The following is a 12653-nucleotide window of genomic DNA, read 5'->3' on the forward strand; positions in this document are numbered from 1 at the left end:
AACAGTATAAATTAAGTCACACTAGCCAAAGAATAAAATAAATAATACTAACAATTAAAATAACGTTTGAATAAAAAGATCTTCGCCTGGTGCTGAAAAACAAATAACAACGGCGCCAGGCGGACCTCTCTGGGAGCGCATTCCATAGATTGGGCACCACCGCAGAGAAAGCCCTCCTCCGAGTATTTACCCTCCTAATTTCCTTCACGGAGGGTTCCAGGAGAAGGGCCTCTCCTGCTGATCTCAAGGGGCGGGTGGGCATATATGGACATAAGCGCTCCTTCAGGTAACCAGGACCCAAGCCGTTAAGGGCTTTATAGGTCATAACCAACACCTTAAATTGGGCCTAACCTTCATTGGGAAGCCAGTGCAGCTGACGGAGAACTGGAGTCATGTGAACATAACGCCCAGTCCCCATCAGCAGCCTGGCAGCACTATTTTGAACCAATTGAAGTATCCCGACCGTCTTCAAGGGCAGCCCCACGTAGAGCGCATTACAGAAGTCAAGTTGAGAAGTCACCAACGCATGTGTCACTGTTGCCAGGCAGTCGTTCTCCAGGTAGGGGCGCAGCTGATGGATCAGCCGAAGCTGAAAGAAAGCGCTCCTCGCCACCGCTGTCACCTGAGCTTCCAGTGAAAGCTCTGGGTCGAGGAGCACTCCCAAGCTGCGGACCTTGTCCCTAAGAGGGAGTGCAACCCCATTCAGGACTAGGTTCCATTCACCTTCCTCGAAGCCCGATCCGCCAACCAACAGGACCTCCGTCTTGTCTGGACTGAGCTTCAGTTTATTGGCCCTCATCCAGCCCATTACCTCGGCCAGGCACCGGTTCAGCACAGCCACTGCCTCATCCGGATTGGTGGAAAACGAGAGGTAGAGCTGGGTATCATCAGCGTACTGATGATTCTGCAGCCCACACCTCCTGATGACCTCTTCCAGTGGTTTCATGTAGACGTTAAACAGCAAAGGGGACAAAATGGACCCCTGCAGTACTCCATGGCATAGCTGCCATGGCGCAGAGCCATAGTCCCCCAGTACCACCTTCTGGAATCAGCCATTGAGATAGGAGCGGAACCACAGCAAAGCAGTGCCTCCGACCCCCAATCCTGCTAGCCTATCCAGAAGGATACCATGGTCGATGGTATCGAAAGCCGTTGAGAGGTCTAGAAGAACCAACAGGAATGCACTCTCCCTGTCCTTCTCCCTGCACAGGTCATCGTACAGGGCAACCAAGGCAGATTCAGTACCGTACCCGGGTCTGAAGCCGGATTGAAATGGGTCCAGATAATCAGTTTCATCCAAGATTGCTTGGAGTTGTCCCGCCACCACCCGCTCCAACACCTTGCCCAGAAACAGGATGTTGGCCACTGGTCTATAGTTAGTGGCCATCTCTGGATCCAATGACACTTTCTTCAGGACCAGTCGGACTACTGCCTCCTTTAAAGGGGCAGGTACCCGACCCTCTCTCAGAGAAGCATTAACCACTTCCAAGATCCAGGTCCCAGTCCTGTGCTTGGCGTTAGTTAACCAAGATGGGCAAGGGTCCAATAGGCAAGTGGTGGGACGTACTCGTCCAAGCACCTTGTCCACATCATCAGGCCGCAATAACTGAAATTCATCCATTAATTTTGGACCAGACGGCAACATTGGTATCTCCCCAGAAGCCTCTGAGTCACTAGTAGAGTCTAGCTCGTGATGAATCTGAGCGATTTTCTCCCTGAAATGCTTGGCAAAGTCGTCACAGCGGGCCTTCAAGGGTGGAACCAGATCTTTCTTAGGGCCAGGATGGACCAGCCCTTGTACCACCCAAAAAAGCTCCACCGGATGGCATTTTGATGAGGCAATGGAAACAGAGAAGAATTTCTTTTTTGCTGCCCTCACCACCACAGCATAGGCCCGATAATGGGCTCTTAAGTGTGTTCGGTCAGATTCATCCCGTGATCTCCTCCACCTATGCTCTAGCCGTCTCCCAGCCTGCTTCATCGCCCACAATTCAGATGTATACCAAGGGGAAGAGTGGGCTCTGCCTGGTGGGAGAGGACGCTTAGGAGTGATCGTGTCAACAGCCCTAGTCATCTCCCCATTCCATAGTTCGACCAAAGCCTCGATAGGAGCACCAGTCTTGTCAGCCAGAAACTCCCCAAGGGCCTTCAGGAATCCGTCCAGATCCATCTGGCTCCAGGGGCAGACCCACACAATCGGGTCCACACCCTTACAGAGGGAGAGGCCACTCTCGAGCACAAACCTCACGAGGATCCTTCAGCCTCCTGCAGTAAGAACCCATATGGAGCAATCACCCCCCTTTTGGCGTTAGGGCAGGAATAGGCAACTTGCAGCCCTCCCAATATTTTAGCCTACAATTCCCATCAGCCCAGCTAGCATAGCTAATAGTGAGAGATGTGGTAGTCGTAGAATAAAACATCTGGAGGGCCACATGTTGTCCACTCCTGCTTCAGGACATGGAAACAGAAGAGGATCAGGAGGGAGCAATCCCTTTCTTATGGCTGGCTAAAGGTAAGGTTTCTCAAATGTGGCCAACTGGGTTTTTTTAAAACAGAAATAGACATGTCCCCCATTCTCCTCATACACTCTTCTTTATCAATTGACAAGGCCACATCCACCCTGTTGAATAAATACGCAGCTTTGACTTTGTTTTTGATTCTTCTCACTCTTTCTCCCTTGTATTAGGGTTTCACAAAGGTCCCTCCTCAACAGCATTCCAAGGAGGTATATTTTTCTCTCTGTGTCCTTGGCAAAAACACTGATCCACATCCTGGTCATCCCTCACCAAAACTACTGCAATTGTCCCTTCTCTTGTCTTCTCTCTCACCTTGCTCCCTTTGTTTCTGTGTAGTTCTTTGGTGCCCAAATTATTCACCTCTCCTACTTGCTTCAGATCCCTCCTCAAAATCCTCCATTCCCTGAAGCCCTCTGCTTAATTCCCTCGCCTTATTGAAACTAAGCCTGACTTCATGATCCACAAAATCACATAGTTCCCTGTTCACCCTTGCCTCCACTTCACACCCCTTGCTCTGTCATCTCCCCAGTTCCATGCAGGGCACTGACTATATAAACAACAGCACAGACTGAGCTTATCACAACATCAGAACCAAAGGTTCATATAAGACTTCAATACAAGTTAAAAAAAATAAAGTACAAGCAACATAAAAGCTAGATATTTCAATCTACTGTATTAAAACCATAGCACCAAAAGGCCATACATCTGGCCTAGAGAATGAATGCCATAAAGAAGGTGTCACCCTGGAGAATGCTGAGTCCTAGCTCCCACTCAGTCTCAGCAAGCAAAATGCAGTGAGTAAAATGTTCTCAATAGGTAATCATAACAATCAGGACAGTTTGGGTGGTCACCAATTTCCTCCACTGGCTTGTATGTGCTGCATACGCACCACCATGCATGTTCCATGGCAACAACTAAACACCAGCTTGAGAATTACTGCTGGAGGCCAGATCTAGTCCATCAGTGAGGCATGGCTACTTCCAATTTAATTTTTAAAAATGTAAGATCTATATTGGTAAACATATGTACCAGCTTGATGTCTTTTTCAGCACTGAGTGCATATGCACTTGGCAGAGAAGGCTTGGTTTATTTTAAACTTTTGTTTCCTGCATTCTGTGGTTGCACGAACATACATTGACTATGCATAGGTTTAAGGCCTCTGGTTAATTACTCTTAAGTACATCAGCCAAAGTCATCCCCTAATAAGAAGCTAAGAGCCAGTCAAGACACGGACAGACACTCCCTGGCCCATTATAAATGTGCACTGGGGATATTGCTTTACTAGTAGGTAATGGCAACTGTGAGTTCTGAGGATGCCAAGTGCATGCAGCTCGAATGAAAGAGTGGCACAGGCAGACAGTCAGATGCACACTCACACAAGACTAGTTCCCTACTGTTTTTATTTCTTTGCAATATATGAGAGGTCAGGAGAGGAGAGCAGCTTATTGTCCTTACTGGGAAACCTATCAGTGAATTTGTAGCAAGCCTGCCATTGTCCAGCCATTTGTGAAGAGAAATCTGGCTGAACTGGGGCACAAACAAGGGGCCATTCATATCCTGGCTGCTGCAACTTTTGTATCACAAATTCAACAGAGCAGCAGGAATGCAAATAGCAGCGCCACCCTAGGGCCAAGCCAGGCACGCTATAGATTAAGCATGCTGGCCCCAGAGAGGAAAGCTTCTGTCCCAGCTAGCATTGCAGCACCAAGGAGAGATCATCTTCCAGTGATATAAAGCAGAAACACCCCCACACCCCACCCCGGAACACTTGCTGCTCTCCTGCAAAATGCAGTCCTGCAGTCCAGCACAGAGCAACACTGATTCACATTCCACATCTTTCTGGCAAGAAGCAATCAGCCGCTTTCTCCCTCCGCCCCACCTCACCAGAAAGTCACATCAGCTCTCGTGGAAACCACAGCAAGCCAGGTGACTTCACCAATGTTAGCCACCAGGCACCTGAGCAAGGCAAAAGAAGGAAAAGCATGAGCTGCATCTGTTCCATGATTCCACATAAGCACAACATTTGTCACCGCTCAGTGCAAAATTCAGCATCTCGGCTTTGGTGTTACATATGCGAAGACAAGCTTGCATGCTGGTGACCAATACCTGAGGAAATGTCAGAAGCTGCGGGAGGAAGCTGAGCAGACTTTTCCAATGACCAGCAAATAAAGTTTAGTGGCCTTCACAGCTCCTTATCCTACCCATACTTATGGGAAACAGGATAAGTTATACTGTTTTATTGCAGAGATGCCACTATGCCTAATGTGCTTAATTTACATTGTTTGCACACTCTAGTTTTTCTGGGAGGAAAATTTTGGTTAGTTTATTTTCCTTATGATAGATAGGTCAATTTTTATTAAAGTACCTGGACGAAGAGTATTAAAAATAACACAGACAACAGGCAGAGGTAGGGAGAAGCTGGGGATGGAAGTAGTTGTGAGCTGTGTGATGCACAGCTATGTGACAAAAATCCAGGTTCAACTCGTGCCCTGAACTCAGGCAGGAAGCCTACTAGGTGGTCTTGAACAAGCCCCCATCCTTCAGCCTATCCCATCTGACTGAGCCATTGCAAGCATAAATGAGCAATGAACCATAAAGCATACTTTGTACACCTAAAAGCAAGGCAGAGCTAATAATGACAATAAGGCCAAGTAGAACATCTGTACTCGTCCAGAACAAAATGTTAGATAAAGGAGACAGTGATTTCGCAGAGCAAGAGAGCATAAATGGAGCCCACTTGATGCCTCCTCCTTGTAAGGACCCTTCTTCCCGTCACCACCACTCACCAGTGTAGCCTTCCTGGCACTCGCAGGTGTATCCTCCTTCACGGCTCCGGCAGTGCCCATTGTTGCCACAGGGGTTAGAATAACAGAGGTCAATCTCAGTCTCGCAATAGTCACCCGTGAAGCCAAGCGGGCAGCGGCAGCGCAGGCCATTGACCGGGTGGATGGGACGGAAGAGAATGGTATTGGAGGCAATGAAGGGTGCCGAGCTGTCGAACTTTAGCACTGAGACACAGCGCATGTAGTTTTCACAGGGTTCCCGCAGACAGATGTTGTCGTCGAAGGGCAGAACCCGCTGTTCTGAAATGGCAGCCAGGAGTGTGCGGTTGAGGTACAGTCGCTCCTGCAAGTCCTCTGAAGGAATATAGCGGCTCCCATGGGCCCCATCTGGCAGCAAGACGGACAGGCTGACATTAAGGATCTGGGCAGCCTGCACATCAGTGTCATTCTGGATGTTGAAAAGCACAACGTGGTCACGGGAAGCAGACAGCACAGTTGCCACCCCTTCCAGGAAGAGGGCCAGCAGTGGTGAAAGAAACCGTTCCTGGGACATGTTCTCCAGCCTCAGTGTGATGCTGTTGGTCAGCATTTCATCTGTAATGATCGTCACCTGGAGTGTGCACTGGGCAGCAACACTGTGGATCCCATCTGTAGAAAGGAAGGAGAGAGAGCTTAATGCTGCTGTTGTACCACAAAGCAGAGTGTGCAGCAGGGGAGAATCCTCTTTTAGCCAGGGCACCAAACACCCTTTCGGAGAAGCTCTTAGGGCTCCCAGTGACAAATGGGCTGAAGGCAAAAGGGAGACCAAAATGCCAGCATATTTTAGCCTAAAGCTCTTGGTGCCTTAGGAGAGGCATTTCAACCATTCAGAATGCAGGAAAATGCACAAATGCCAGAAAACCACCCAGTGACTGGTGGTCAGAGAAAGGTGAGTCACCTTCTGGGAAACCCCAAATGACCAGATTTGACCGCAGGCCTAAGATTCTGCACTCCTGGAATGGACTGTAGAGGCTACCCAGAACATCTAAAGTACTTCTGGAGTGAAGCAAGCTTCAGCATTATATGATTGAAGTAAAGGCAAATGGTAAAGGCAAAGGAAAAGACAAAGATGCATAACTGACTGACCTTTTCACTCCTTCTGTGTAGTATAGTACAGTGCCAACTTCAGCATTATTAATCTTAGACGATCAAAGATTTTTCTGTACCCTTATCAACATGAATGAGGTAGATACTAAAGTCCAAATGGCTCCTGGAGGGTAAATACCTCATAAATTCAGTTGGATGCTTGACTACTAAATTCCAAATCTATATAGAGGATTATGAGATGGTCACCCCTTCCCACATATGCCTTCTGACACTGTCCCATTCTTAGTCTTTCACAGTCCTTCTGATGATATGGGCTAACCATAGCTATCCAGATTGCAAGTGGCATCCCATCCTGGCCAAAGCCAGGAACACTGCTGCATGTCCTTAGCCACATCCAACTTGGTTTTCTGTAACTTGCGGTATGAGGCACTCTGTAACTTGGAAAACCATTTGGAAACTTCAGCTGATTCAAACTGTAGCAGCCACACTGATATCTGGAGTCCTCTTTGATAATCATGTTGCTTCGTTTTGTTTCAACTGCACTGGCTTCCAGATTGTTCATTTCTGGACACAGTCTGAAGTGTTTGTTCTTACCTTTAAAGCCCTAAATTTGATATTGGAAAGCTTGCCTCCTCCTACACCATAATGCCTGCCCACTGAGCTCAGGATCAGAGTCCTTGGTCTACATCCCAGCTCCTTAAGTGGTATGGCTAGTTGAGATTAAGACAGAACCTGGTTACTAGAATTCTCTTCCCAGAAAGATTCCTTTGGCTTCCTTGTTGTTGAAGTGTAGGTACTCTGTTAAGTCAGTTTTTTCCCTTGGGAAACAGGAATACTGCCCTCAGAAGCAAATATTTTTAGCCTTAGTATAGGGCTGTATTTGTTCATAACTATTTCTCACCAACAGCATAATACAGGGATTCAAAAAATACCAAATTCCCCAAAGAGTGCTTCCAAATAATAGGCAACATTTACTGTTTGCAACCATGATGTGGCATCTGAAAAGCTTTTCCACCATTCATTTGCCACTTTACAGCACAGTCAATGATGCCTGTCAGCAGAGGTGTCAAGCTCCTGTGTTCCCTCTTGCTGTGCAAGGCCAACTATTGTGACCCACTCCCATTCTCTGACTGCCACCTTGTTAATGAGGCTCCTCCTGCTAGAGGACCTGAGGACCCCCTCCCTTCTGCAAGAATTCAAAATCATTAACAGAGCACTGAGGTAGGGGACACAGAAGCTGTGTGCCTGCAGCTCCTCTGTGGCAAAACCAGAGACAAAATCAGGGTGTAACTCAACCCTCATTTGCATCCAAACCCTGTCCTAAAAAATCCATTTCTAAACCTTTCTTACTGATCAGTTTCAGAGCTGCTTGTGGGTCAGAATCTGTCTTGGCCATGCCTTGTACAACCTTCAGTGTGGGACAGACAAAAGAAATGCAACTGCCCTTGTGGTTTCTCCTGAGCTTCTTGCCTGCCTGTCATACCAGCAAGTATTTTTGTTATTATATTTATATATTTTTCCTCTTACTGGGAACTCAAGGCAGCTTACATGTCCCTCCCATTTTATCTTCCTAACAACCCTGTGAGGTAGGTTGGGCTGAGAGTCTGTTACTTGCCCAAACACACCCTATGAGTTTCATGGCCCAAGGTGGAACTAGAATCCAGGTCTCCCAAGTCCCAGTCCAGTAGTCAAACCATTACACCAAACTGGCTCATGGGATTGTTCTGAGCTACCTGCCAGTGTTGGGTATTGGTGGCACTGCTTGGTAGGAGCTTCCGGCTGAAATCTGGATGGGTGACTTAAATGCTGTGAACCACCCAGAGAGCTTCAGCTATGGGCAGTATAGAAATGCAATATTAAGAATAAGAATATTTGTTCCATGTGGGTCTGATTTTGAATCGAGCTTGGAATTGCAATTAGTCCAAAATTTAACAGTCAGACTCACTGCAGAGGTTGCCTTGGGGAACTCTGCTTCACCCATCCTGAATAAACTATACTGACTTATCAGCTGGTTTCTGGGTTCAGTTCAAAGTGCTGATATCGACCTTGAAAGACCTAAGATCCATGTATCTAAAGCCATACTTCTGGTTTCATAGTCTCCCTAAAGATCAGCTGGGGAAGAAGCTCTGTTGCATATCCCCCATCTTGGGATACCTGGATGCTGAAAGCAAGGCCTGGGCCCTTTTATCTGTGGCATCCAGCCCTTGAGACTCACCTGAGCTCACCCCATTGCTGTCTTGACTTTCACAAATCTTTCAAACCCCCTTCCTCTTTAGAAAGTCTTTTTGAGCACTCTGCAAAGATCACCAGACATTGCCTAATGTTCATTTCGTGTTTACCAGTTATTACTGTCTGGTTTTGTTATATGTATGTGTTGACGCTTTCAGGTTTGTGGCTTCCTCTTTGTTTTATATTCTAACCTGCTTTGAGAGGCCAATTAGGCAGCATACAAATAAACAAACATACATACATAGGAATGTATAAGGATCTAAACAGATGATAATCATAGGATTATTGCTGCAAGCTCTTCCTGCACATGAAAAATGTTTCAGTAAAACCTTTCTCATCCTTCTATATTAGAGACATAATTAGTGCACAAAGTTTACATTCTTCTGGTGTTTCTAAACAGAATGGAAACTATTGTGTTACAGTGGAAGTTGTGGGTTTATATTTGGGAACCATTTTGGAATGGAGGCTTACTGCAACATCCAGAGGCTGCAGTCAGATTCAATGAAAAGTGAAGCACCCAAAAGGATGTATCCGTAAGAGTGGAACAGGTAACACAAGCAAACAAAGGCAGGAAGGATGGCTCCTGGTTCTCTCCAGTGCCTTGGCTCTAGCAAAGAGAAAGTGGAAAAACAAGTAAACCGCTGGGTCAGGAAGCAGAAGAGGAAACCTAGGCCAAAGGGCTGGAGCCACCCGGTAACTGCCACTGGGAACTGAAGGCGCTTTGCAATACTGCACTGAACTGGCATGCTACCAGGAAACAACATTCCATACACACAGGAACAGCAATTCCATAAACAGTAACGCACTCAACAGACTCTGTCGGGGCAGGCACAATGCATCCACTGAGATCTAGGTGTGGGGCGCAATATTTGGAATGATTTGAAATTAGAATGGAATGTCGCTTTCCACTAACCCCCCCAACTATCCTTCCCACTACCCCACCCCACCAGTATGACCCCTACATTAGTGACGGAAAATAAGCTTTCTGGGCTATCCCAGGCTCCTAAAATGTCCTTACTAAAACAGTAACCCCCCCAAGTCAGGCAGCATTTATTCTTAAAAGCAAGTGGTCTTTCTCTTCCCACCCACTCCCCCACCCCTCTCCCTCAGCAGATGAACACCTCATGGCTGGGGTTTTTCCTTCTGCTTACATAATTCTGCAAAATATATGAAGTAAACCTGATAAAATTATAAATGCTGAATAGTAACAGCAACAGGAATGATGGCATCAACACAAAAGCCTGGCAAATACAAGATGGAATAAAGCTGTTTCTATAGAAGCTATGAACTGTCTACTGCATGCAATTTCAGAACGGTTGATTCCATACTCTATTAAATGAATGAATGCAAGGCCATTCTCTCCCACCACACACACACACACACACACAGACACAGACACACACACCCCAGCTTCAGTGCACTACTCCAGATTTCTGGTCTCTTATCTGTTCATTTAATTTCACCGCCTTCCCCTCACCATATGAAGCCAAAAGCAAAACCAAAAGGGCTGAGAAAATCAAATAAGATGCCAACAAATTCAGAGCAACAAAAAGAGGAATACTCAGGTCTGCCAACCCTTCCTCTCTGACAGCAGTTAATAAAAAATCCACATATTGGCTACCCCAGATACTATAGGTAGGTTTCTCTGCCCCCCACGCACCCAGCACTTTCACAGTGGGCTGCAGCTGGTCTGTTCAGCCATCCAGTTCAGTCAAATGCAGTCAATAATTAACTGCCATAATCTGAGCAATGGCAGGAATCCACTGGTTGAGCGGATGCCAAGAGCGGTGATTGGTAACTCTCCATTACACTCCCAAACTGAGGAATTCCCTTGGGAAAGTGTCCCAGTGCTCCCTACTTCCCCCACATCAATTAGAGAAACTTCAGTTTTTCAGATTTAACCACATATGCTGCAAAACAGAGAACACATAAGCAGCAGCTATTGGAGCCTTGACAAGAGGTATAACTGCACTGGGACATAATCACAGTGCTGGACATGAAATTGGTTCCCCTGCCAAGCTGATACTTCAGAACTAGTCGCCATGTGGGTTTTTAGGCCCAAGTGCAAATCACCTCCTCTATTATTACAGTGCAATCCTGCACATGTCCACTCGGATGTATCATTCAGCTCACAAAAAACAAAGGGAGCCATATCGCTTCCTAAGAAAAGTCCCCAAATCCACAGGAGGGTAATATGTTTATTAGAACCAAAGAAAATATTACAAAATACAACCTTTCAAATTTTCCAGAATGAGACTGTAGGTTAAATTCATCCTGAAGAGCTCAAAAGATTGCTCCCTATTTTGTCATATTTTGGGCAGTCCTAATGAAGGTATTTCCCTGCTCTCCACTCAGTTCAATGAGACTCATTCCCAAGTATATGGTGGGCTGTGCATATTTTCAATTTTACAGAGAAAAGTCATTTATCAGAAGGCATCCTCTGTTTGAAGGACATCCTCTGTCCAGCCTAAGCCTAGTTTTCAGATTTTTAAAAAATCAAGAGAGGAGGGAGGGGCCTTTAGCTTGCTCTGCAAATGTTAACAACTGGACAAGACTGGGCAGACACACAGTTCCCTTTTCACTGTCTTTCGTACTGTACCATATTCCCTTTTAAATTCTAGTAATAAAATAATAGCAATTATTTCTAGGACTGCATCCATGCACACACATTAGTGTGTATACAGGCTGTGCAGATTTGTACCTACTTTTGTCCTTATTCTGGCCATACATTTCCTGAACACCAAACTGGCCACCCTGGTAATTGGGTACAGAATTGGAACTTTAGCCTCGTATTAAAGAATGATGCTCATTTCTAGGGGTCTAAATATCTGACCCACTGAGATGAAGATGATGCTTCTTCAAAGACGGAAAGTGGACTCCAGAAGCTGAGGGGCTAGAGTTTCTGGCAGAGCAGAGATGGCCACAACCAAAAATCTCTGACAAATACCTCTGACAAATCTCTGCGGTGGCACCCAGCCTATGGAATGCGCTCCCCAGAGAGGTCTGCCTGGCGCCGTTGTTATTTGTTTTTCGACGCCAGGCCAAGACCTTTTTATTTAAATGCTATTTTAATTGTTAAGGTTTATTTATTGATTTTAAACTGACCAGGCTGTTTCCACTATTTTATTTTATGTATTTTATTTATTCTATGTTTTTTCGTTGTTTTTTTGTATTTATATGCGGGATTTTAATGATTGCAAGCCGCCCTGAGGCTTATGCGAAGGGGGCGGCATATAAGCTGTCTAAATAAAATAAATAAAATAAATAATAAATACAGGAATTAAATGAGCCCAGCTATTCAAATCCAACAAGGGAAGCAAAAGAATCTACCCACCAGAAACTTCAGAACCCTGAAGGCAGGCCACATTTAGCAACTGTTTAATGCCATCCAGGAAATTAATCGTGTGAATCCTAATAAAGCTCATTCCACTGCCATAGAAATTGAATGAGGAAGAAATCCTGTCACCATTTAGCCAAAAAATCCAAAAGGGAATGAGAACAAGCGTCAAAAGAGATGAAGCAGAGGTAGAGGCAGATCTGAGTGCTGAAACCCAGACTGACTACAATGACACTGAATGATTAGAATAGTGAAAGGGGTACATGGCTAAGGGGCACTGAACTCTTCCCTTGGCTTTCCATGTATGTTTCCCCCCAAGCCAAGTTCCAATACTGGAAATGAGTCCAGCTGGGGTAAAAATGCTTGAGATGAATGACTGCAAGGAAGACAGTTGCAGCAATGGGCAGAGGTCTCATCAGTCCTCATAGGTATGTTTCTTTTGCTTCCCAGTTTCTACATGATAATTGCAAATGCTGGCTTACGCACATAGAAATGCCACTCTCATGACTAGTTTAGCCCTAAAGCTGCTGAAGTTGGGAAGAACCACCTACAGCAAGAAATCAGCTTGTTTTCAATTACGTGAGCATATACATTGGGATAAAGTGCCAACTAGTTAAGCCATCCTCCTCGACATTCTTGTGCATTTTGGAGGTGACATCATACCTCATTAAGTTAATTCCTGCTTCAAGTTTTTGTTCTTAT

The 12653-nt window shown here is 45.8% G+C and overlaps 1 protein-coding gene across 1 annotated transcript in view; it reads right to left on the reverse strand.

Moving 5' to 3' along the window:
- The window catches only part of CELSR2 (cadherin EGF LAG seven-pass G-type receptor 2), a 104038-nt gene that overhangs the window by 63810 nt on the left and 27575 nt on the right, over nucleotides 1-12653 (reverse strand). The window contains exon 2 of the mRNA XM_044431756.1: nucleotides 5303-5947. Within this exon, the coding sequence (XP_044287691.1) occupies nucleotides 5303-5947 (645 nt within the window). The remainder of the gene's footprint in view (nucleotides 1-5302; nucleotides 5948-12653) is intronic.

This window comes from Varanus komodoensis, unplaced genomic scaffold, assembly GCF_004798865.1.
Source record: "Varanus komodoensis strain SLA01 unplaced genomic scaffold, ASM479886v1 scaffold1, whole genome shotgun sequence".
Taxonomy (NCBI): domain Eukaryota; kingdom Metazoa; phylum Chordata; class Lepidosauria; order Squamata; family Varanidae; genus Varanus; species Varanus komodoensis.